Below are 26,246 nucleotides of genomic sequence, written 5' to 3' on the forward strand. Positions count from 1 at the left end.
AATTAATTTCTGAAATTCAAAGCTGAATTTTTTGTATGATTAGTCCAGTCTTAAAGGGATTGTTCACATGCACCCAAAAACTTAATATTCTGTCATCTTTATCCACACTTCATTTGTTTCAAACCTGGTTGATTTTTCTATTCTGTGGAAAACAGAAGATATACTGAAGCATGTTGGAAACTAGGGCTGCACGATATTGGAAAAACATGACATTGCTATATTTTGTTTTTCTGTAAAATACAGTTAAAGTCAGAATTATTAGCCCCCTTCCAATTTTTTTCTTCTTTTTTAAACATTTCCAAAATGATGTTTAACAGAGCAAAGACATTTTCACAGTTTGTCTGATAATATTTTTTCTTCTGGAAAAAATCTTATTTGTTTAATTTCGACTAGAATAAAAGCAGTTTTTAATTTTTTAACACCATTTTAAGGACAAATTTATTAGCCCCTTTAAGCTATATATTTTTATAAACTACAGAACAAACCATTGTTATACAATAACTTGCCTAATTACCCTAACCTGCCTAGTTAACCTAATTAACCTAGTTAAACCTTTGAATGTCTCTTTAAGCTGTATAGAAGTGTCTTGAAAAATATTTAGTCAAATATTATTTACTGTCATCATGGCAAAGATAAAATAAATCAGTTATTAGAAATGAGTTACTAAAACTATTATGTTTAGAAATATTTTGAAAAAATCTTCCCTCTGTAAAACAGAAATTGGGGAAAAATAAACAAGCGGTATAATAATTCAGGGTGGCTAATAATTCTGACTTCAACTGTATATTGCGATATGAAAATAATTTCACCAGATAGCTTGAATTGCTCTATTTGAAAAGAATTCTTTAATTTAGATTGATAATTAAATAATTGATTATTAATTGATTAAATAATCAAATGTAAAAACAGTGTAGCTTTCATTGTAAAAATAATTCAATAAAATAAATCTTTATGGTACAAAATGGTACAATTTCTCGTGCCTAAACACAGTTACAGAACTTAAAAACACATGCCAATGATAAACCTTCATTCCATTATGGTTCAATTCTGGAGTGACTCCACAAATCTCATTCTAAACTATGGCTCCTGGTTAAAAAGAATCCCAATGTATAAACTCAATATTCCAGACCCTGCAATGTGACTATTGCGAATGCATACATAGCGATATCAATGCTGAAACGGTATATTGTGCAGCCATATTGGAAACCTTAAACCTTTCATTTCTTTATAATTTGTTTTTATGGATGTCAATGATTACACACTTCCAACATTCTTCAACACATCTTATTCTGTGTTCAACAACAACAAAACTTGAATTGGCTTGGAACAAGTCAAAGATACGTACATGATGACTGAATTTTCATTTCTGGGTGAACAATCCCTTTAAGAAATCATTAAAATAAGCTGATTTTGGTGAAAACTGTTAAACTGACTGTTGGTAAAAATTAAGTGAGTTTTATTTTTATGGCACTTTTACCATTTATAATGTGTTAAAGCATCTTAACATAGATGAAGAAAATACAATCAAAAGCTATTACAATATTTCAAATTTCAGGCAGGCAGTAAAGTTATGGTATAGATTGTGGAATGCTGGTGTACTGTAGTGCTAGTTAAATTAAACACATTCAGTTCATTTGAATACAAATGTCACAGTTGAAAGAATATCCACTGAAGAGCAGCTCCACCAGCCACATACCCACTGTTAGATTATCCTTGTAAAAGTACCAATGATGGAGATGTGTACTTGTATAACTTAAATGAGCAACATGTATGTGTGTTTGTGTGTGCAGGAGAACCCATACGTAATGAGAAAGATTAATTACCAGGAGTTTGAGGGGAACGAGCAGTATGAGGGTTTTTGTGTGGACATGTTAAGAGAGCTATCTGACATCCTCAAGTTCACCTACCGCATCAAACTGGTGGACGATGGTCTGTACGGGGCACCCGAACCCAACGGCTCGTGGACGGGCATGGTGGGAGAGCTGATCAATAGGGTACGCTGTCAAACTCGACCACACGTTTCCTCCTGAATTAAATCACACAGAATGCATCCAGTTCAGTTCAGTTGTGCCTAGAGGAGTTTTTCAAGAATTGAAGTTCTGCTCCTATAACTTATTGCTGTTCTCTATTTGTTCTTTTTTATCTCCGTTATTATTTGGAGCAGAAAGCTGATTTGGCCGTAGCTGCTTTTACCATCACATCTGAGAGAGAGAAGGTCATCGACTTCTCCAAACCTTTCATGACCCTGGGCATCAGTATTCTCTACAGGGTCCATATAGTAAGTTAAATGGATACAGTGTCGACACAATAGCTTTAGTAAGCATGTTTATGCAGACTAAAAACTAAAAATATCCCAGTCAGAATAAAAAAAAAAATCCTTCTGTATAAATGACCCTGAACTGTAGAGTAGGTCAAATAAATATACCGTCAAACTTTTGCTGTGAACTGTAAGAATGCAATAGGCTTAAGTTCAGGTTGGAAAAAATCCGCTGAGTTGGGTAAAGCCCTATACTGTATGACCTCTTATGACAGCCACCACAGCAGTAATGCTGAGTCTGTCTGACCTTTTCTCCTAATCACCACCGTATCACTTTTATCATTTCAATTTTATTTTGAGTTTTTTTTTTTTTTTTTTACATGGGATATCACTTACAACATTTATTTTATAATTATCCTTCCATGTTGTTGTTAACACTACCCCAAATAAACACTTTCCTCCCTCAACAGCCTCTAACTTCCCATTGAAAAAAAACTAAATAAACAAATATAAGTAAATAATAATAATAATTAAAATAAATAAAATAATAATAATAAACAAATAAATAAATAAATGAAAAATCAAGAGAGTTAGCCAGTAGGTAATCTAAAAAGGGACACCACAACCTGTCAAAGGTCTTAAAAGAACCGATAAGTGATAGTATTTTTTTTTTCCAATTTAATACAAGTAAACACTTCTTTTATCTATACATCAAAAGAGAGTGGAGAGGTATGTTTCCATTATAACAGGATGAGACGTCTGACTAGTAAAGTAGTAAAAGCTAAAGCCATTCGGACCATTACTGAAAGGTTAGCATCTACTGCCAACCCAAAAGTGGCCAGAAGTGGATTTGTATCTAGATTTACTGTTGAACACATCTTTTAAAGTTTAAATATTTTAGTCCAATAATCAAATATTTTAGGGCATTCCCACAACATGTGGATGAGATCTGCTGGTGATTGCCTGCACCTATTACATGCATCGCTGACAGAGGGCTTCATTTTAGCAAGTCTAGTATTAGTGTACACTGAAAAAAAATTATTCAAAAATGATTCCTTGGATTTACTACATTTAAGTTAAGTGGTTGTAAACAATTTAAATTTGGGCTGAATTTAAGCAAACACATTAAGTTGAACATTACAAAATTTTATTTGTTCATATTCAACACATATAAAATGTTTGCGCACCAATTTTGCAGAAATCATTTTTTTTTTCAGTGTAGTAAACCCTAGAATCATTCATGTCAATAAAACTGTAAGTTTCATCATGATGAAAAGTCCTGACAACCTTGTTTATGAACAAGATAGTCAAATGTCTTTGTCATGTTTTTATTATGACCGTTTACTCTGTACATTTTTTCCAATGCAAAAAAAGTCTGATTTTGGTGGCACTTCCTGAAAAAGCTCAAGGCAGCACTATATACTATTTGCACAGCCATTTGAAAGCTCCAGTAAAGTTAGACATCACTGCATTTAGTGAGGTATCTGAGTAAAGACACTGCATATGTATGTTTCACATTTTTACTGCATTTGCTCTTTGCAATTCTGATTTGTTCACAGCATCCTGCAAAAGAATAAATACACCCTTATTTACAACAAACATAAACTCCCTTTGGGTAAAGCTGTGCACATCTGTAAACAATATTACAGTACATATTAGAACTGAACCAAAAACATACATATGTCTTTAAATCATTTATTAAATTGTTCAATTTAGAAGACATTTTCAGGGGAAAAAAGATTTAAAGATTTTTATAAAGGTTTTTTTTGGCAGATTTTGACAACTAGTTCAACATTTTTTGTATGTAATGACACAAATAATGAAATGAGGTCTATTACTGTTATATGGAATGACTATTCAGCATTCACAAGTTTAGTTAATTTTGACTGACATGACATAAGCAAATGATAATGTTATAAACAGCAAAGTTGTATGAAAGCAACTGAAGCATGTCCAAAAGCATTTGCAATTTGTTGGAAGGAACGAGAAACTGCTACTAGGATGTGCACAAATGACTAATTGTTTTGAGAAATGCATGATGTGTTGTGCAAATGTAAATAGTGTTGTGAGAAACGCACCAAAGCCACTGAGAAAAACTGTAATAAGCATAACCTGGATCACACTGCCTCAAACCAAACGAAAAATGTAGAGAAAATGTTGAAATAGCTTTACCTTGTAAACGTTAAACAGCAAGGTTGACTTTTGATGGAAGAGTGTTAAAAATCCACCTTTAGCTGTTCTTTAGCTGCTGTTTTGGTAAATGGCGTCCTCTTGAGGCCGGAGTAAAACATGCTTCTGTAAAGCACTTCTGGATCACAGAGAACCAACAGACGATACTCATTGGTGTAAAACCATGGGGTAAACAAATTAATGTTTTGTGAAATTATATAGGCCTTGTCCTAGATGACAACAGTCCATGTGTAAAATACAGGTTATATAACAGAGAGACAGACAGACAGAGAGACAGACAGACAGACAGACAGACAGATAGACAGATAGATAGATAGACAGATAGATAGATAGATAGATAGATAGATAGATAGATAGATAGATAGATAGATAGATAGATAGATAGATAGATAGATAGATATTGTACAGTACATACATTTTGTAATGCCTTTATGTAATTAATAGACTGAATATTCATAGTGTAACTAATTCCTCTTGGCTTTTATTTCTACCACCTTCCTTCCTTCAGTTGCGTTCATTTACCTCTCTTTCTGTCTCTCAGGGCAGGAAGCCAGGTTATTTCTCCTTCCTGGATCCTTTCTCACCGGCTGTTTGGCTCTTCATGCTGCTGGCTTACCTCGCTGTCAGCTGTGTGCTTTTTCTTTCTGCGAGGTACACACACACACACACACACACACACACACACACACACACACACACACACACACACACACACACACACACACACACACACACACACACACTCTCTGCAATTAATTTGTCTTGCTAATTTGTCTTGTTTTCCAGTAATTATTTATACGCCTCTTTAAAAAGATAAATATTTATTTGATAAGTAAGACTTCAAAAGACATCAGTATTTTTTTCACACATTAGCTTAGTTTGTCTACTTTATTTTTAAAATTCATTAATTTTCCTTCAGCTTAGTTCCTTTTATCAGGGGTTACCACAGCGGAATGAACCGCAAACTATTCCGGCATATGTTTACGCAGTGGATGCCCTTCCAGCTGCAACTTAGTACTGGGAATCACTCATATACTCTCACATTCACACACACACTCATCCGTGTATGTTTATTTTCATCATTTGACACTCACCATGTGCTTCTTTGATCTGGCTTCCCACCATGTCATTATGTTCATCACCTCCACCTGTGTCTCACCCCTGTATGTAATCAATTCATCATCTCCTGTGTATTTAAGTCCCTGTATTCAGTTAGTTCCTTGTCTGGTATTCTCTTTGTGATGTCTTGTCTGCTTGGTTTCACCTGTAGTGGTCTTCCTTTTTAGTAATTGTTATAAATATACGTACATGCATGCTTCGATAATCTTGCACGCCTGTCCCTTCCTCAAGGCAACCTGGGCTGTTACACATCCATACACATTAATTTAATCAAGCTTATTCAATTCATCTACATATCTTTGGACTGTGGGGACACCAGAGCACCGTGAGGAAACCCAGAAATGCTAACTGGCCCAGCCGGGACTAGAACCAGCAACCTTCTTGCTGTGAAAAACAGTGCTAACCATTGAGCCACTGTGACACCCTATTAATATTTTTCTTTAATAATAAAAAAAATCTGTGCAGTTTCCATTAATGCCTAAATCAAACAACAATAATAGATAAATAAATAAATACATTTATGTCTTTCTGTGGGTTTCTCCGGGTGCTTCAGTTTCCCCCACAGTCCAAAGACTTGCAGTATAGGTGAATTGGATAAACTAAATTAGATGTAGTGAATGAGTTTGTGTGTGTGTATGAGTGTGGATGCATGTTTCCCAGCACTGGGTTGCAGCTGGAAGGACATCCGCTACATAAAACATATGCCGGAATAGTTTAGAATCAGAATCGGTTTTATTGTTTTACACACACAAGGAATTTGTTTTGGCTACAGAAGCTGCCAGTGTACATAAAGTGCCAAGTGACTACACCATAATAAATATGAGAAAAGACAACAAACATTAGTCAGTAGTGCAATTACGCAGAAGAGCTCTGGATGATGAATTGTATGTAAAGATTGTTTTAAAGAAAGTTATAAGTTGCTATGTACATTGTTGGTTCATTCCACTGTGGCGACCTCAGGAATAGAGACTAATCCGAAGGGAAATGACTGAATGAATGAAGGATTGAAAAATACAATTTAATTTAAAAAGTAAACAAATACACAGAGAATGAAGTCAAATATTTAATGGTTAATTTTATTTTTTCCATTTGAATGGCACACATTTCATTTTGCCGCTGTTATTTGCTTGTTTTGTGCGTTAATGTAGTTGTTGTGTTGATTTTTTTTTTCTATGATTTAGTTTAGTGGTTCTCAAACTTTTTTCACCAAGTACCACCTCAGAAAAATAATAGTCTCTCCAAGTAGCACCATAATAATCTGTATTGAAGTACAATAGCATAGTAGGCCTAATTAGGCAGATGCAGCTCTGCGCAGTTCAAAAACGTGGCAGAATAATTCTTCTTATTAAGAATATTTATTGCCAGCCACTTTAAACATTACAAATAGTTTGAATGTAAACACTGCACTGTGCTTACAGATTAAAAAAATAAACAAAATGTCAACGTCTAAATTAAAATGCTTTTAAAAGTTGATTAAAAATGGCGCTGTTCTTAAAAAGTAAAAAAAAACTGCTGTACTTAAATGTAAAGTATTATACAGTAGTAGCCTATTCATCAAAACCTAGAAATGTTCCTTGGAACTTGTAAATATGCTGTGTCATCATATTCATTTACAATCTTCTTGATAATTTTTTTAATATACTAATAATTTATATATACATGCAACATATATCTTTGAAATCCAAACATTAACTTGTGTTTTAAATATATGAATTAAATTTAAATACTTAAATTAGAAATTAGATCTGCTTACTGCACGTTGGAGTAGGCTTTGTGTGTCAGAAAAGCAAGTGATTAAAACCATACCTGTCGACATAGGCATATACGCCCCCAACAACCGTTACAAATATGGAGAGGAAATTAGCCTCAAATGTTAGAATACATAACAAACATTAGAAAATCTAAAATAAAATAAAAGGTTTAGCCGATTAAAATCAATTTACTGATCATATCGGTGTTATATGCATCAAAGTGTTAAAAGTATGTTCATTATTTTAATTTAATTATTCAGTGGTTCCTCCACCTACCACTTGAAGGAAGCCTGCGCACCACTAGTGGTACATGTACCACAGTTTGAGAACCACTGATTTAGTTAATAACATGTAATATATTTAAAACAATATACATAGAGAACTAAATATAATATTAAAGTTTAGCAAATAATTATGTTTGCTTTTTATCTAATTTTAGTTTTAGCTATAATTGCAGCATTTTATAATATATTGAAGATACAAATGTTTATTGCAAAGGGCAAATTTAAACAATATTAATACTTTTTAAGTCAACTAAATATAATCTTTAAGTTTAGTTTGTTTTAAGCAAGTATTGCAGTCTATAATCTACATATAATATAATCAATGTACTCATTTATTTATTTATTTTGTTATATTGTAGAACTAGTTTAGCAAAAACATTTTTTTTTTTTTTAACGTTTGCGTGTCTTCTTGTCAGGTTAAGCCCTTATGAATGGTACAACCCTCATCCGTGTCTGCGAGAGCGCAGAGACCTGCTGGAGAATCAGTACACACTAGGAAACAGCCTGTGGTTTCCTGTGGGGGGCTTCATGCAGCAGGGCTCTGAGATCATGCCCAGAGCCCTGTCCACGCGCTGCGTCAGCGGGGTCTGGTGAGTCCCAGCACTTTAACTCAATCAATGGACACATTACACAGCAGAGCTAAAGGCTCTCTGCTCTCTGCTCCACCGTTTATGCCCTTTCTCTCTTCTTTAGGTGGGCATTCACTCTCATAATAATCTCCTCATACACTGCGAATCTTGCTGCGTTTCTGACTGTGCAGAGAATGGAAGTGCCAATCGAATCACCAGATGACCTCGCCGATCAAACCAATATCCAATATGGCACCATTCATGGAGGAAGCACCATGACCTTTTTTATGGTATAAATTATATTATAGTAGCATATGTGTGCTTGTAAATTAATGTGTACATCTGTATGCGCACAGAATGCATGCTGTGTTGTGCATATGAATGGTCACATTTTAAAAACATCTGTCTGGAACAGATAGTTAAATTGTTTGTTTTATTTATTTTCTTATTTTGTTTAGTGTTAAGTTTAGTATTTATTTGTTTGCTTTATTTATTTATAAATTTATTTATTTAGTTTAGTTTTTTTGTTTAGTGTTTGTTTGTTTGCTTATTTATTTATTTATTTATTTGTTTATTTTGTTTAGTTTTTAGTTCAGTATTTATTTGTTTGCTTATTTATTATTTTGTTTAATTTTTAGTTTAGTATTTGTTTGCTCAATTAACTATTTGTTTTGTTTAGTTTTAGTTCCGTATTTATTTGTTTGTTTATTTTTTATTTGTTTGCTTATTTATTTGTTTATTTATTTGTTTGTTTATTAATTAATTTTTAGTTTTTAGTTTAGTATTTGTTTGCTTATTTATTTATTTGTTTTATTTATGTTGTTTAGTTTTTAGTTCAATATTTATTTGTTTGCTTATTTATTCATTCATTCATTCATTCATTCATTCATTCATTCATTCATTTTCTTTTCGGCTTAGTCCCTTTATTAATCTGGAGTCGCCACAGCGGAAAGAACCACCAACTTATCCAGCATATGTACATCCATACACACTTATTCACACACATACACTACAGAAAATTTAGCTTACCCAATTCACCTATAGCGCATGTGTTTGGACTTGTGGGGGAAACTGGAGCACCCAGAGCTCCCACGCGATCACGGGGAGAACATGCATACTCCACACAGAAACTGTGCCACCGCATCATCTTATTTATTTATTTATTTATTTATTTATTTATTTATTTATTTATTTATTTATTTATTATTTTGTTTAATTTTTATTTTAGTATTTGTTTGCTTATTTATTTATTTATTTAATTTTTCTTTAGTTTTTAGTTTAGTATTTGTTTGCTTTATTTATTTGTTCTGTTTAGTTTAGTTTTCTGTTTAGTATTTATTTGTTTGCATATTTATTTGTTTATCTTGTTTAGTTTAGTATTTGTTTGCTTTTTTATCTATTTATTTATTTTGTTTAGTTTTAGTTTAGTATTTAATTGTTTGCTTATTTATTTATTTGTTTTTATGTTTTGTTTAGTATTTATTTGTTTGCTTATTTATTTATTTTGTTTGGTTTAGTATTTGTTTGCTTATTTATTTATTTATTCGTTTATTTAGTTTAGCTTTTAGTTTAGTATTTATTTGTTTGCTTTATTTATCTGTTTGTTTGTTTGTTTGTTCATTTATTGTGGAGCTTAATCATATAGTTGGAAGTTTTCTTAAATATGTACTTTGGTGTTACACATGTTGATGTGAAATATTGATATTCAGCCTCAGGAGGTTTCACAAAAAATTATATAATTTTTTTTTATTCAGTCCTCTTTCCAACATGTTTCCAACATTCATAACATTTTCCATAATTAAACAAATGAGGCTAAATGATAAAAAAAAAACAATACCATTACACAATGCTGAACATTATATTTAATAATTGTGTTTATGAAACATATCTACAGTAGTTGCAACAAAAATGTGATTTATGCCTCAAAAAGCTTTAAACATCACCTCACTGAACACTTTTTTATTATTCTTTTAAGATGTTCAGGCTTGTATTGTAGCCTATTGTTAAAGTGCCAGCAGGCATATATTTGCATATGTTTGGATGTGTTTTTGTATCTTTTGTTCATTTTGTTGTTGGCTTTGCTTGAAAAATACCCTTGGCTTACTGACTGTATTTTATTTATCAGGCTTTTGTCTACTCAAGTGTTTTTACCATCTGCGTGTGTTATTGTTTCCTTTTGGCCGCTTATTGTGCTTGTCAAATTACATTAAAATGTTTGCATTGATGATGCATCTCTTTTTTTCTCAGAACTCCCGGTATCAAACGTATCAGCGCATGTGGAACTACATGTATTCAAAGCAGCCCAGTGTCTTTGTTAAGAGCACAGAGGAGGGCATCGCACGAGTCGTGAACTCCAAATATGCCTTTCTCCTGGAGAGCACCATGAATGAGTACCACCGCAGCCTCAACTGCAACCTCACCCAGATTGGAGGACTGCTGGACACCAAGGGTTACGGCATTGGCATGCCTCTGGGTGAGAGTAACCATACAAAATGTTGTCAGCTCATCCATTCATTTGTAAGAAATGGAAGAAAAACATGCTTATTGACACATGCTTATTTGAAACCTAAAAAGATGTAAAGATAGGACATAAAAATGGCTGAAAACCAGGCGTATTAAAAACAAAAACACTATTGAAAGCAAAGTCAACACATTTACTTATACAAGAAAAAATACTGAAGGGTTAGTTCACTCAGAAAGCAAAAACACTTTTCTAATCATTATTACATACTAAGGTCTTTAACAACCCAAATGTATATATCAAACATGGATGGATCTCTAAAAACTTTGATTTTAGCAAATTGAGCAGGGTTGTGTTTCCCAAACGCATTGTAAACCTAAGTAGATCGTAAAAACAATTGTGCCATTGATTTTAATGTTATGGCCTGTTCCCCAAAAGCATCGTAAGTTAAGTAGCACTTGAAAATCTTGAAGATCTTCGAGTAGTCTGGAGTAATTGTTAAATCCCTACATGCATCATAAGAAGACAAATGTGTACAATCGACAGATTACATCTCAGTCTTTATTCAAGAGCAGTCCCATACAGAAATCTAATATATGGCCATATATATTTGTAAATATTTGGAATTCCCATGATTGAAAAAAAAAAAAGAAAAGTAAATAGCCATGTTTGCCATATTTTGAATTATATTTTAAATTGGATATATAGCAAACATTTGATATAATTTATGAATGTAAATATGAATTTGGATGTCATTAATATATTTACCATAAATTGCCAAATATCAAATATGGGGTGTGATTATATTTAAAGGTGTTATACTTTATTGTACACTCTATTATTCTTTTTTTAAACTAATTACTAAATTAAAACAATAAAAAGGAAAGAAATCAAACTAACAAAAATAGAAAATGATATCTAAATTTAATGAGCGAACAAAAATAAATAAAATAATTCAAATGGAATGAAATATACTTGAAAGACTGAAGAAAATATTGGGATAAAAAAAAGAATCTGGAAAAGACTTACAATAAAACTAAACCCTAGTCTGGATCGCGTTTCCATTCCCAGCTGTCTCTTTTCTTGATAGCTACTGAATGACATACTGTATGCCTTGAAAGTTATTTGCTTGCGAAGTCAGCAGCACTTGTGTTACAAATCAACATTTTTTAGTCAATCTAGCTTCACCCTTTGCGCACCAAACCACTGTGCTCAGTACCTCAACAAAAGGCTAATTCCAAACAGTGATAGGGTATGATTATTTATTTTGGCTCCACTGAACTTCTGACGATGGAAACAAAAGTAATTCTGAAAATGTGATATAATTGCTGCAACAGTAAAAATCCTCCTAATATTTTACATAATATAATATTATAGTTACAAAACATGAAAAATATATTTGACCACCAAAATTATAAATATATTTTTTAGCTCAAAAGTGTTTGAGCAGATACTTTTTTTATCACTGCTATCGTCAAAGCTCAATTCATTAGTACTTTCAACAAAGTCCAGTACTTTTCTGCAGTATTTAATTAATAATTGTATAATGTAATGTATCAGATACACTAATGTTATTATCTACTAGATGGGGGGGTATAGTGAATAATGTCTTAAGTGGCGTTTAAAGGATAATACGTTTTTGATTCCCTTTGCTTATGAAGCTTCTGACCACATTACAGATGTTTAATGCATGCAATGAAGAAGAAAAGATATTTAAGACTGCATTGTTTGTTTTAAATGTGCTGTTTTTTTTTTTTTTTGCATCATTGGCTCTTGCTCATGATAAAGAAGGCTTGATGTTTGTTATTCTCTTTTCCAGGTTCTCCTTTCAGAGATGAGCTCAGTCTGGCAGTGCTGCAGTTGCAGGAGAATAACAGGTTGGAGATCCTGAAGAGAAGATGGTGGGAGGGAGGAAAGTGTCCCAAAGAGGAAGACCACCGAGCCAAAGGCAAGAACTACACCACAGTAATCTCCTCCAATAATAGGCTCATTTCAGTTTCAGTCGAATCATTCTCGCTCGAGGAAATGTCTACAATAAAGCTGTACGGGTCGCTCACATATCATATGAAAAGTACTTCTCACAAAACAGAAGCTTTACACACATAAATACTTGTGTATATATGTTTATTACTAACATTTCTATGAACAGGATTTTATTAAAACTGATCAATGACAGCGCGAAATAGTCTACTGTAACGTCTGCAATTATATCAAATAAATAAATAAATGAACATATTTGAACACATACAGATCCTTACAGTCTCCAATATATTACCAACTACAGAGAAACTACACACACCATACACACACCAGACATTTTGTCTTTAATTAGGTTAAAAACAACACAAAATATAGTCTACAGTCAGTGAAAACCTCTTATCTGTGTCTGTATTCTTCAACAGCACGTGCAGCCTCTGTTTAAAAAAAAAAGATTTGTCATCAATCCCAGTTGTAAGAGCAACAACTACTAACTTGACTTCTAGTTGATCATTTAGAAAAGATAATCAGGAGGCGTTGAAGATTAATTTAAAAAAAACCTTGATGAACTCTGAGAGTGGAAGAATGACACAATGGCTGAAGTATTTCTTTTGGGTAATGTTATGTTTTAAAACTATTCTAGTCACACAAGGCTTATGTAGATTTTGTTGTTTTATGAATGGCCACTGAAATCTTCTGAAAATCTTCGGCGAAAGATTGATATGACGTCGGCTCCAGTGGTTTAGTGCGTCGACACATTCCTGCCTCGTGGTCCTGTGCCGATTTTTCCCCTCTCTCTGCTCCCCATGCCTAGCTGTCAATAATCTCTACTGTCAGGCATTAAAGGTGTATGACCCCCCCCCAGTTTTTCAGTTTTATAGGGGGGCTTTTACAGCAAAGATAATGTAGATTTTTATTTCGTTTAACAACAAAACATCAGAAAATATCGCTATTCCGCCTAGCCTGCTTTACTGAGGTGAAGTGAGTTTTATATACACATTGTTTCATTTTTAAACAATGAGAGCCTGTGACACGCTCCCATATTGTTTACCGCTACACTGAATATTCAATCTGAAATAGCATGTAAGTATGGCTTAGAAATAAGTGTAATTCCTGTTCCCCGCCAGCCAACCACTAAGCATACAGTAGTCGCTTTAGGACAAAGCACATGGGAGAGTGAGACCAGCGATCCTTGCATGCATGAAATATTGCACATTATCATATGTTTTGCTTGCTACACAACTGAAAACGTGCTAGATATAATACAGTTTTTTTTGTTCAGAATTATAGTATTATAAACACTATAAAGTTTTATTGCAAATCACATGATTTAGTGAGATGTCATCTTTAATGTGCACGTTCTTAATTTCAGAAGGCGTGGCTTTGGACGGCAGGGGAGGGACTGTGTTTTCAAAGCTATTATTCTAACTAATGCAATTTTGCCAGATCAACTACTGCACCTTTAAGTTTATCAAGGAAGAATCATGATCTCCATTTTAACGCCCAAAAAACTGATTTTAAATTAATACAAAAGTGCACATACTTTTAAATGTTAATTGCTTCTTTAAGGATCATGACACCCCCCACTTTCAGTTCAGGTCGTCCTCAGAATTTTTTCAAAAGATGCATCATATTGGGCGTGGAGCTCCGCGAACAAAAGGCAGGAGTGGGCATGGCCAGCAGAGCAGGGGAGAAGGAGAAGGAGGGGAGCTAGCAACTGTTGTCAGTCGATTCACAAAATGAGACACAAACCGTGAGGAGATGCATGATTTTATAATTTACAAAATTAAAATGCAAAGAAATAAACAGCAATTTAATGCCCTGCTACATTTGTAATTTCATACACATAACCACAATTTATATAATTATAAAGATAATCATGTTCATATAAACACTAAATGAAGACTTTTCCCTCAATCCTCGGGTCTGAATGCAGACTCAGTGCAGCAGGTCTCTGCCCTGTCTATTTTAACCATTAGCCCTGCTGGAAATCTGGAGGATTTAGGCGAACACAGCAGCACGGCGATCAGTGGCGTAGCGCAAAATGCGGAGGCCCCCATGCAGGGATCACCGACGGGGCCCCCAGTTGAAGGGGGGGGGAGATTGGCGGGGATATACACATATACACATAGATATAGATATACACATATATCTATGATCGGGAGTTTTCCTGGATGTTAGTATGCAGTTTTTTTTAATTATGAAAATTTTTATTTGACATCACTTTTCTACATTGATGGATCACTTATCGCACGGGCATTCCTGAAGAAAAGCTTGTGTTTGTGTGTATGAAAATGTACTATTCACTCTCCCTGTTAAATTTGATCTAATCATGTCCTGAAACACACCTCCTCTCCTGCTTTCACTTCTCATACTGACGGAGGGAGCGATTCGTTTGTGAATGAATCTCCGTTATGAACGACTCCTTCACTAGCCGACAATAATACAAGTTTCTGGCAGCGCAGCATCTCTTTGTCATATTTCTTTTGCATTGTTTGCTGATTTATTCAACAAACCTAGCATAAACCGAGTGTTTAGTGCGAGTTGGTGCTACTTTGCCTTATGGTGAATGCAGTAAGTGACTATTATTATCAATAACGTGACCTGTTTAGCACAAATTTCATAACATACAAAAACGTAAAAAACTTAATCCTATGAAATGTTCTGCCTTTGTGCTTTGTTTTCTTTGTTTGCTCCTTACTACACTCGTAGACAGCGCTTAAGTCCAGCATCTTCACGTAATAACACTGTCTTGACTAGTGCGGTTGAATGACATTTGTCCTGGGAGCACTGTACCAATGTGGCGGCGCTATAGACGCATGCTCAGGGTCCCTATGCGATACCTAGTGTATATATCTATGTCACAAATTGAGGAGCGGGGAAAGGAGGCGGAGTGGCGTGATAACGCGGGGAATCCTTCACAAACTGAGGAGCGATCACAAACCGAAAGTGGCGAGAGCGTCAAAGTAGCCAGAAGTCATTCATTTTTTAACGAGAACCGGCGGCGAGAAACAGCGGCGGGTCTTCATTGGCCATGACGCGGTTCGGCGGCAAGCAATCAGAATGAAGTAGTCCACCGCTTCAGCGGAGTTCAGAGAACACAGACCTGTAAACTTTGGTTCCGACCACAGTTGTTCCCAGCAGTTTGATTATTGCGATTCCTGGATTTTCAATTATTAAAAATCGCGACGACGTGGGGCCCCCTAATCACGCGGGCCCCCCCCGCGGTGCGTGCCCTGCGGGCCTGTCTGCTACGCCACTGACGGCGATGTGTCTAAATGTGAACGAACTCCTGATAAAAGACAATGTCCGCCATTCTCCTATACTCGTACTGCTCTTCCGACAAAAATGCTTGCTGGATACACACAACTTTGCTGTATTGGCCCTGACAGGATCGCGGGGAAAAACATGCAACAAACCCCGTGCATGAAAACAAACACACACGACCCTTCATGAATGACTAAATACTGAGTGCCGTGGGTCAGCGGACGCTTCTCACCCAATCATCAAAGTAGGATTTCACAGCTGAGCTTGGCACTGGCAGCCAGGTCTGCTTTGTCTTTGGAAGGCACGCACAGTCAAGAATAATTAAGAAGCCGGCTCTTCTCATATAATAAGAAAACTCCACTATGAATAATAATGAGAAGCCGACACATCATCTTTGCACCTGCAGTTCTGCACTACGTCGCCGATTTTGATCCTGCCCCAAAAATCATTTGAAACCCGGAAGCTGAAATTAGCTGACAAAAGCTTAAAGTTATCCAGTGTTTCCCACAATTAAAGCTGACAGGGGCTAACATTGTCCTAACTGATGCTCAACACACACAAATCTCAAAAAAGTCTTTGAGGGTTTTGTGAACCTTTAATGAAACCTTAATTAACACATTTTTGCGAAAACACAATTCACTTGTTTTGCCTGTAGCTCGTGATTACCCTGTGCACATTTTGTCACATGTTAATAACTTATCTGTTTACAGGACAATTTTAAAAGTGTTTAATTGACTGTTGCAGGTCTTGGGATGGAGAACATTGGCGGTATATTTGTGGTGTTGATCTGTGGCCTGATTATTGCTGTGTTTGTGGCTGTGATGGAGTTTGTGTGGTCCACGCGTCGATCAGCAGAAACAGACGAGGTACGGCCTCTCTCCTGCGACCGCCAATATCACAGTCACACTACAGTAGGTTACTAAAGCAACCCGCCGGCTCCTCGCGTTAGTGTGTCCTGTAGTGAAGTCTGTGGTTGTGTTTCGCTGTGCATGTCTACTTGTTTATGTGTATATTTATACTTGTATCTAAAATTTTAAACAAGGTTTTGAAAGTGGTCTCTTATGCTGACTTTGGCTTTATTTATATGATCAAAAATTAAAACATTTTATTAAAAACGTATTAAAAACGTTAACTAGCGTACTGTACATATATCATAAATATTATTATCATTTGATATGAGTGCTTTCTATTTCTGTACATTTTCAATCATTTGTTCCTTTGGCGCAATTAGTTTTCAGCAGCTGTTACTCCAGTCTTCAGCGTCACATAATCCTTCAGAAATCAGTCTAATGTGCATATTAATTCATGCTTAACTAATGTACAGATAATCATGAGTTAATGTCTTGAATGATGGTGGGCTTAGTAGGTCAAAGCTATGCGTTACGATTCCCAGTTGTGCACTTCATTTAATCAGCAGCTAATGATTTGCAAAGATATCATTATGTTATGACTTGTTGAGGCGTATGACTTTTTAATAAATAGCAATTAATGCATTACTTATGCTGGACTCACTGCAGGAGTTTTAGGCTAATTTCACACAGATCATCTGCTAATGTGAAGCATTAACACTCACTTATGATTTCTGTGAATGTGTTGAGCATAAATTAATGCCTATTAAAGCTTCTATAATTTATGAAGGCATTATTATTTAACATTGTAATCAATGCATCAGTGTATCATGGTTTTTCACAAATAATTAAGCAGCACGCTAACTCACTATCCTTTGGCATAGTCCTTGATGTATCGGGGGTCATCATAATGGAGTGAATCGCCAATTACTCTGGCATGTTTTATGGGTAGGATGCCCTTCTAGCACTAACCCAGCACTGGGAAACACCCATACACACTTTCATTCACATACATATTCATTCACTATGGCCAATTTAGGTTACTCAATTCACCTATAGCGCAGTCCTTTAGAATGTAGGGGGAAAAGGGAACACCTAAAGGAAACCCACATAAACATGGGGAGAATATGCAAACTACCCAGAAACGCTTCCTGGAAAGACTCAAAACAGTGAACTTATTGCTGTGAGGCAACAGTGCTAACCACTGAGTCACCTTGCTGTCCTTGAGCAGCACAATTGTTTACAAATTGATAACACTGTAAATGTTTTGTGAGCAGCAAATTAGCCTAATATTTCCCAGTACTGGGTTGCAGCTGGAAGGGCATCCGCTGTGTAAAACATATGCTGGATAAGTTGTCGGTTCATTCCACTGTGGCAACCCTTTGATGAATAAAAGGACTTAGTCAAAGGAAAATTAATGAATCAAATTATCCTAATATAATGATTTTTGAAAGGTCATGTGAAAGCCAAGACTGGAGTAACAACTGCTAAACATATTCAGGGCTACATCACAGGAGTAATTGCGTTTTAAAATAAATATAAATAGAACACAGCTATTTTACATTTGCAATAATAATTTACATTATTTTTGTCACTAAAACTGATAATTAGAAATAAAAGATTATTAATTAGAACATTTGAAGGGATCATATGACACTGAAGAAATTATGCCAAAAATATTCAGCTTTAGATAACTTGTCATATTAACTAGGTTACTGTTAATAATGATGTTTTACAACATTCATGTTTTTAATATATTTTTGGTGATTAAATCCAGCAATAATAACTATAAGTTCTGTCATGACAACTCTCTAAGATATTTTGTATGCTAATGAATATGTTGCAATGTTCATGTATTTGGTTTTGGTTGCATTGATCTGCTATGCTGCTGCTGCTGCTTCAATTATTAGGGCAGTATATTCACAGACATGCAGTCAGACAATATAACACACTGCTGCTGCAACCATAATATAAATGTAACCCACCAAACAAGGCAAGGCAGGAAAATATGAAAAAAAAAAAAACAATCAAATGAAACTAATGAATAAACAACTAATAAAAAACATTAGTAACTTACATTTATCAACTGTTGACTGAAATAGATATGAAATAACTATCCCTCAAAACAAGCAGATATACAGTATCCCCAAGACATGGGCTATGGGAACGTATGTTATTGTGCACTCACCTATATGTGCCTGGGCTACCTTGCTGAATGGCTTAACACTAGAGGACTAGGCTATGTGTGAGCCTTGGCTACTGTTGTGAACTGTTCATCGGCTTAGCACTAGTGAACAAGAAAATATGAGCCTTGGCTATCTTGCCAACTGGCTTAGCATTAAAACACACACAGTCCTTGTTACAAAATATCACATAGCATGCGGGTAGAAATAAATTATTATCCCAACAGCCACCTGAATTATTATAAATGAAAACTATGATTATATCATTGCCTCATTGATATTGTGATAACAAACAGTATTGACAGTTTACAAAGTAACTATATAATCTTTTTAAATTAAAATATATTCTCAGAGAGAGCACACACACTATTCAGTGCTTCACATCTTATCAGTGAGGTAAAATTACATCTTTATCTCTGCTTCTTATCTGCCTTCATTGGTGAGTAGCTTCCATCTCTGCACCACTTACTCCCAACGCATCTGGCATTATTCGCTGTGAAACAAATTCTTTATATGGCACGTGTTTTAATTATTTTATGTATTATTATTTTTTTTTTAAGTCTTTTACTGTCACACCAGTTTTAAAGGATTTTGCTATTTCAAACAAGTCTTCTTTATGGCAGTGATCAAACTGTTCTGTGCTTGGAGAAAGTGCAGGGGCTGTCAAATCAAACTCCATGCTAACATGTATTTGCTACTCCCTCCCAACCCAAAAAGAAAGCAGCCAAACAAAGAATAAATTAAAATGACTTGCACTCTGTGCATCCGCAAAAAGGGTTCATGAGCCAATAATATGTTTTTGATGGGAAAAAAAACAAAGGACGAGCCTCCGCATTATGTTACGACCCTGGTCTAGGGTGAAAAGGAAGTAACTGAAAAGATGCAATGTGACAAATAAAATTTGTTGTAGGAAGCCCTTGGAGTTGGGACAATTTATTTATAACCAAATTACAAAATAAAGCCAATACCTCAGAGAGGACCCACAGAAAATAATTAAAACTAAACACCCAAATGAAACTAAAAAAACCTAACCTTTCAGTGTACATCCCTAAATAAAGATATAAAAACAGGAGAATATTTATTCATTAATTTTCTTTTTGGCTCAGTCCCTTTATTAATCAGGGGTCACCACAGAGGAATGAACCACCAATTTATCCAGCATATGTTTTACATAGCGGAGGCCCTTCCAGCCGCGTACCAACACTGGGAAACATCCATACATTCTTGCATCACAGGAGAAATGATTTTACAAAAGAAAAGTGTGGTGTCCAAGTCTTATTGCACAACTAGAATTATCACTTGCAACTTATTTACTCAAACACAACACTTACCACACCAAGCTCTACACCTGTTTCACTCTTGAAAGATGCCCCAGGTCACTGCAGCCAATCCCTGGGCACATCGCTTGTGTAATTATTTTTCATGACACTTCTATACAGCTTAAAGTAACATTTAAAGGCTTGACTAGGGTAATTAGGTTAACTAGGCAGGTTAGGGTAATTAGGCAAGTCATTGTATAACATGGTTTGTTCTGTAGACTGTGTAAAATATAGCTTGTTCTGTCTAAAATATAGCTTAAAGGGGCTAATCATTTGGACCTTAAAATGGTATTTAAACTGATTTCATTCTAGCTTAAATAAAAGAAAAGTAAGACTTTCTCCAGAAGAAAAAACATATTATCAGACATTCTGGGAAAAATTCATTGCTCTGTTAAAAATCATTTGGAAAGTATTTTAAAAAGCCAAAAAAGGGCTTCTTACTTCAAATGTAGGTGTTAATCTAGGATTGCATCATACTTTGTGAAATCACACACACCCAGGCACAACAGTGAGAAACATGAATGGTTGTTGACACCCACAAAATTAAATCCAACATATGACTAGACCCTAGAGAGAAAATAAACCAAACAATGCGATGAAGAGCCTAAATTTAAAAAATGATTCAGTCAACATGGTTCAAAGCAGGGTTATCGCTAGACCCCATTTACTGGAGCATGTGCCACAGTATAAATCTGCTGAGCTCCAGTAAAAGATTTGAGTTACGATTTACTTTATATGCAAGTGTAATTGTTAAGAGTGGTAATCCCAGAATAAAGACGTTTTTTTTTCTATGTACAACTGAACCAATGCTTACGAAATTTAGGTGACAGCAACCAATCACATGAGGCATAGGGTTAATGTAGGAGCAGATTAGGCATGACCTATCAGTATTCATTTGCTTTGTTTCATGACAGAACTTTGTCTAGATTTTAAAAAATCATAGTATTTTTATATTTAAAAATTACTACACTGCAAAAAATGCTTTTCTTGTTTAGATTTTTTGACTTATTTCTAGTGCAAATATCTAAAATTTCTTATATCAAGAAGCATTTTCTAGACAAGCAAAACATATTGTCTTGTTTTGAAAAATAATATGCCAATATTAAGCAAGTTTTTCCTTAAAACAAGCAAAATATTCTGCCAATGGGGTAAGCAAATTAATCTTGTTTTTTCTTTTGACTATATGTTTTGCTTGTCTAGAAAATTCTTCTTGATTTAGGAATATTTAGATATTTGGACTAGAAACAAGACAAAAAATCTAAGTAAGAAAAGCATTTTTGCAGTGTAGTGTATACTGTATATAGTAAACAACCTGACACTGGAATGGTATCTTTTTAAATGATACATCCGACACTGAAAACCCTAATAAGTTGACTGGACGGAATTAATTGAGTACACTCGTTGCCTAATTGAGAAACGGAGTCTCCCAAAACTTGCATATTAAGGTTTATTTAACTTGCCACTTTGGTAGATTATGCTTAATATGTTCAGTTCAGTGTGTGTGTGTCTGTATGTGTAATTCTATACTATGTAAAAAATGTTTAAAAGAAAAATAAGAAGCCATTTATTCCCATTATGGTGAATAATTATACCTGAAGCCTTGTTTTCTGATTAAAAAAGACCTTGCACTAAAAGGCTGCACATATTAGAATTTTTCTGTCAAGACTACAATAAAAACAACCATTTTTTCTAAAGAATTAAGTATGATTTTGAGCTTACTATACTTGAAATCTTAAGTTTATGCATTTTCATTGACAGGACCAAAATGGTAAATTTTAAGTAATGTTCATTCAACTTTACTTGATTGTTTAAGAGAGTTTAGAGTTTACATAAGAGTTTACAGTCTAGGTACATATCAGTACTAAAAATTTCTAAATATACACTGTACTTAGTACCTAATATGTACCTTAAGTTACCAATATAGACCACTTAAGTACTAACCTGTACCTTTTAAAAAGGTACTGCCCCCATGACAGCATTTGTGCCTTTATTTCTAAGGGTGTACCAATTAAACGTGCAGTACTTCTTTTGTGTATTCTTCTCTGCAATATATAATCTTTCTTTTCAAGCATTTAATACTTTTTTCTAAATGTCCAGGTGTCCGTATGTCAGGAGATGTTGACAGAATTTCGTAACGCCGTCTCCTGCAAGAAAAGCTCTCGTCTACGCCGCCGCCGGCCTCTGTCCAGCTCTCTGGCCCTCCGGCATCCCACCCGCATCACTTTGGGAGCTCCACGACCCCTGCGCCTTGTGAGAGAGATGCGCCTTAGCAACGGAAAGCTCTACAGTGGCACTGGACCCCTCACAGGAGGTTCAGGGCCTGGAGGAGGCCCCACAGACATGGGTCCTGGCCCCCAGCGGCTCCTGGAGGATCCATTAGGAGCCAACAGCACGCCTGCAGTGGCCCTGGGCCCCCCCGCAGTGACAGTGCCTCTGCCGCGGGGTTGCACTCACGTGCGCATCTGCCAGGAGTGCCGGCGGATTCAGAGTCTCCGCACAACTTCATGCACACGAATCCCTCCCTCCTCCGCCCCCCTGCCCCGCCTCGCTCCGCCCCCTCCACACTCATCCTCGAATACAGACAGCGAAGGGGGCGGCGGCCTAAGCCCGTGCCGAATAGGACACTCCCCTCCGGCTAAAGGCTGCTCTTTACCACCACCTCAGTCTAGCAACAACACAGACCTAATGGGGGAGCAAAAATGAGAACAGACAAACTAACAAACACAAGTATGACACATTTTTGCAGTATTCGCCTCCATGTTCGAAATCACAGACAAATGCGCTTTCCATCTTTTCCTTGGTACAAAAAATGGATCCTTTTCTTTTGGATAGCCATGTGTCATTTCAATGATTCTTTTGTACTACTGAATGATGTACTATAACACTGACTGTGTAAGAAATGATTGTACGCCTCAGACACAAGGGTGCAGATGTTAAATGTGATTCTGATCAGGCAGCACACAGACGTCCGACAGATTCTCCTTCCCTTTCCTGACTGAAATCTCTCTCTGTTTGGATAGAGGTCACACACTGGAAGTAGCACAGCGGAGACGCTCTCGTTTGGACATCCAGATCAGAGCTCGAATGCCACAGAATGAGAGCACACAACATTCGTGGAGGACAATGATGCAAACTTGTTAATGAAAAAAAAAAGATATTCTAAAAACAGATATTCTTACTTTTCTGTACTATACTTATTTTTAAATTCACTGTCTGTGTAATTTAATTCTGGGGTTGTGTTGTCTGAATTGGAAATTAAAAATAGAGATACTTTATTGATACTGAGGAGATCAACTCTGACTGAATATGTATGGGTTTTTTGGGAAACGAGGAGCTGTGTTCATTAAAACGTGGACTTTGATCTGTCTGCTAGAACTTGTGAGTCTGTAAATAGTTCTGTAAAACAAACATACCACATACCTCAGCCTCACATTTTCACACGTTCAAACTCATCTCACCACAGGTCAGTGTTTTAGAGAAGAGAAGAAAAAGTCAGACATCTGATGTTGTGGTTCTGCTTTCATATATCTCAACACACAATGATAAAATGAGAAAGAAATAAGAGAAAAACACAGATGCTTCAAAATAATGTCTAACCCACTTTTGATTTATATATTTTTTTAAATATATTTCTATAAATATGTGTATAAAATTATAATTGTTAAACTTACAGTTGAATAAATGTATCAAGAGGACTATTAGAACTATTAGAAATGAACATATTATATATATATATATATATATATATATATATATATATATATATATATATATATATATATATATATATATATATATATATATATATATATATATATACATACATACAGTTGAAGTCTATTATTAGCCCTCCTGAGTTATTAGCCCCCGTAAATTTTTTTCCCCAATTTCTGTTTAACGCAGAGATTTTTTTCAACACATTTCTAAGCATAATAGTTTTAGTAACTCATTTCTAATGACTGATTTAATTTTTCTTTGCCATGAAGACAGTAAATAAAATCTAACTAGATGTTTTTCAAGACACTTCTATACAGCTTAAAGTGACATTTAAAGGCTTAACTAGGTTAATTAGCTTAACTAGGCAGGTTAGGTAAATTAGGCAAGTTATTGTATGATGATGGTTCTGTAGAATATCGTAAAGAAAAATAGCTTAAAGGGGCTAATTGTTTTGACCTTAAAATAATGTTTAAAAAATTAAAAACAACTTTTATTCTAGCCAAAATAAAACAAATAAGACTTTCTCCAGAAGACAAAATATTATCAGACACTCTGTGCAAATTTCCTTGCTCTGTTAAATATCATTTAGAAAATATTTTATGTATGTATACATGTATGTATGTATGTATGTATGTATGTATGTATATAATATATATATATATATATATATATATATATATACATACATACATACATACATACATACATATATGTATATATATATATATATATATATATATATATATATATATATATATATATATATATATATATATATATATATATATATATATATATATATATATGTATATATATACACATATACACACACACACACACACACACATATATATATATATATATATATATATTGCCTAACTACCCTAACCTGCCTAGTTAACCTAATTAACTATATATATATATATATATACACACACACACACACATACATAATTGTAGTCTTTAATAACATAAAATTATTATAATATTTTTGATATTATTATGTTATCAATTTTTATATTCTTTCTTTGTATAACTTTAACCATTCTTGCTTTGTACAGACTGAATTGTGTTTCCTTTATACTGACTACAATTTCTAAATCTAATTCAAATCTTACTGTTAAATGCTAACCAAAAGCACAAAAAGATCAAAATAAAGTGAAACCTAGGAATAAATGTTCACAATGAGTATGCATTGTAATCAGTACATTGCTTTTTTATTTTATGATTTGTGACTTTTTCAAATATAGACCACACATACAACACATAAGCACACTTTTTTCTTTACTGGTCAGTGTCAGTTTTCAAGGTGTCAAGGCCCATTCACTCCATTCATGTGGGTTTCCTCCGGGTGCTCCAGTGTCCCCCACAGTCCAAACTCAAAGACATGGGGTACAGGTGAATTGAATAAGCTAAACTGGCCGTAGTGTATGTGTGTGAATGCAAGAGTGTATGGGTGTTTCCCAGGGTTTGGTTGTGGCTGGAAGGGCATCTGATGTGTAAAACATGTGCTGAATAAGTTGCCGATTCATCCTGTGGCAAATCTTTTTTTTTTTTTTTGTATTTTTAATAAAGGGTTAAAGCCAAAAAGAAAATGAATGAATAAAAGAGAAAATAATGATCATGCACTTGATTTGCACTTGGACTGATGCAGCTACAGTGATCTGTTACAAGATAATAAAGAGCAAAGAATGTCACTACTTCTAACATTTCACTAATTAAGTTAGTTTAATAGCTAAAACTCTGTGAAATACTTGGGACCAAACGACACGTCCTGTAATTTTTTTTTCTGGTACTTTTAGCCTAAAGATGTTTTGTAAAAATAATCACTAATATCACTCATAAATGTAAACAAGAAAAAGCTCATGGTTTTTCAATATTTGAAATGAGTTTCAGGCCTGGTTTCACACCTGTTGTGTAAATGTTTCATATTTGCTTAATTTATGATACAGAATAGATGACATCCCACATCCCTAAATATTATTGTCTGCAGCAGTTTGTCTCGATCACCTCACTAAGCACCAGGACACAATTTTAAACAGATTTCAAAGAATAATCTGTGGTCAAAGGTTTTTTTTTTTATTATCTGAAAATAGTTAATAACATGTAGTCAGCAAGACATACTAAATTTTGCTTTTAGAGTTGTATTTTTGGATTTAACGTATATGAAAATAACGTATACTGAAATTTCAGAATTAATATAGACCACAGCAAAAACAGACCAGTTTTTAAAGTTTATTGCCATTCTTTCACTGTACAAGGCCTGGGTAAACTTTTTAGAAGGTTCCCAAGAATCTTTATGAA

General features: G+C 34.7%; 1 protein-coding gene and 1 long non-coding RNA gene across 6 annotated transcripts in view; one reads left to right on the forward strand and one right to left on the reverse strand.

Moving 5' to 3' along the window:
• Nucleotides 1-4,530, reverse strand: part of LOC147833285 (uncharacterized) — an 84,919-nt gene extending 80,389 nt beyond the window's left edge. Inside the window, exons 1-2 of the long non-coding RNA XR_015511117.1 lie at nucleotides 4,430-4,530; nucleotides 1,908-2,026 (exon numbers count right to left, since the gene is read on the reverse strand). This is a non-coding gene — a long non-coding RNA (uncharacterized LOC147833285). The remainder of the gene's footprint in view (nucleotides 1-1,907; nucleotides 2,027-4,429) is intronic.
• The window catches only part of grik5 (glutamate receptor, ionotropic, kainate 5), a 179,793-nt gene extending 156,192 nt beyond the window's left edge, over nucleotides 1-23,601 (forward strand). For 2 of the 5 annotated variants that reach the window (XM_087286347.1, XM_087286346.1), the window contains 9 exons: nucleotides 1,791-1,994; nucleotides 2,165-2,278; nucleotides 4,989-5,098; nucleotides 8,018-8,191; nucleotides 8,295-8,460; nucleotides 10,418-10,643; nucleotides 12,451-12,579; nucleotides 16,620-16,786; nucleotides 22,323-23,586. In XM_087286347.1, coding sequence (XP_087142473.1) covers nucleotides 1,791-1,994; nucleotides 2,165-2,278; nucleotides 4,989-5,098; nucleotides 8,018-8,191; nucleotides 8,295-8,460; nucleotides 10,418-10,643; nucleotides 12,451-12,579; nucleotides 16,620-16,786; nucleotides 22,323-22,928 — 1,896 coding nt within the window. In that variant the 3' untranslated portion in view covers nucleotides 22,929-23,586. 5 annotated transcript variants of the gene reach the window in all.
• Nucleotides 23,602-26,246: the final 2,645 nt, after the last annotated feature.

This window comes from Danio rerio, chromosome 16 (assembly GCF_052040795.2).
Source record: "Danio rerio strain M-AB ecotype USA chromosome 16, GRCz13ab, whole genome shotgun sequence".
NCBI classification, from domain to species: Eukaryota; Metazoa; Chordata; class Actinopteri; order Cypriniformes; family Danionidae; genus Danio; species Danio rerio.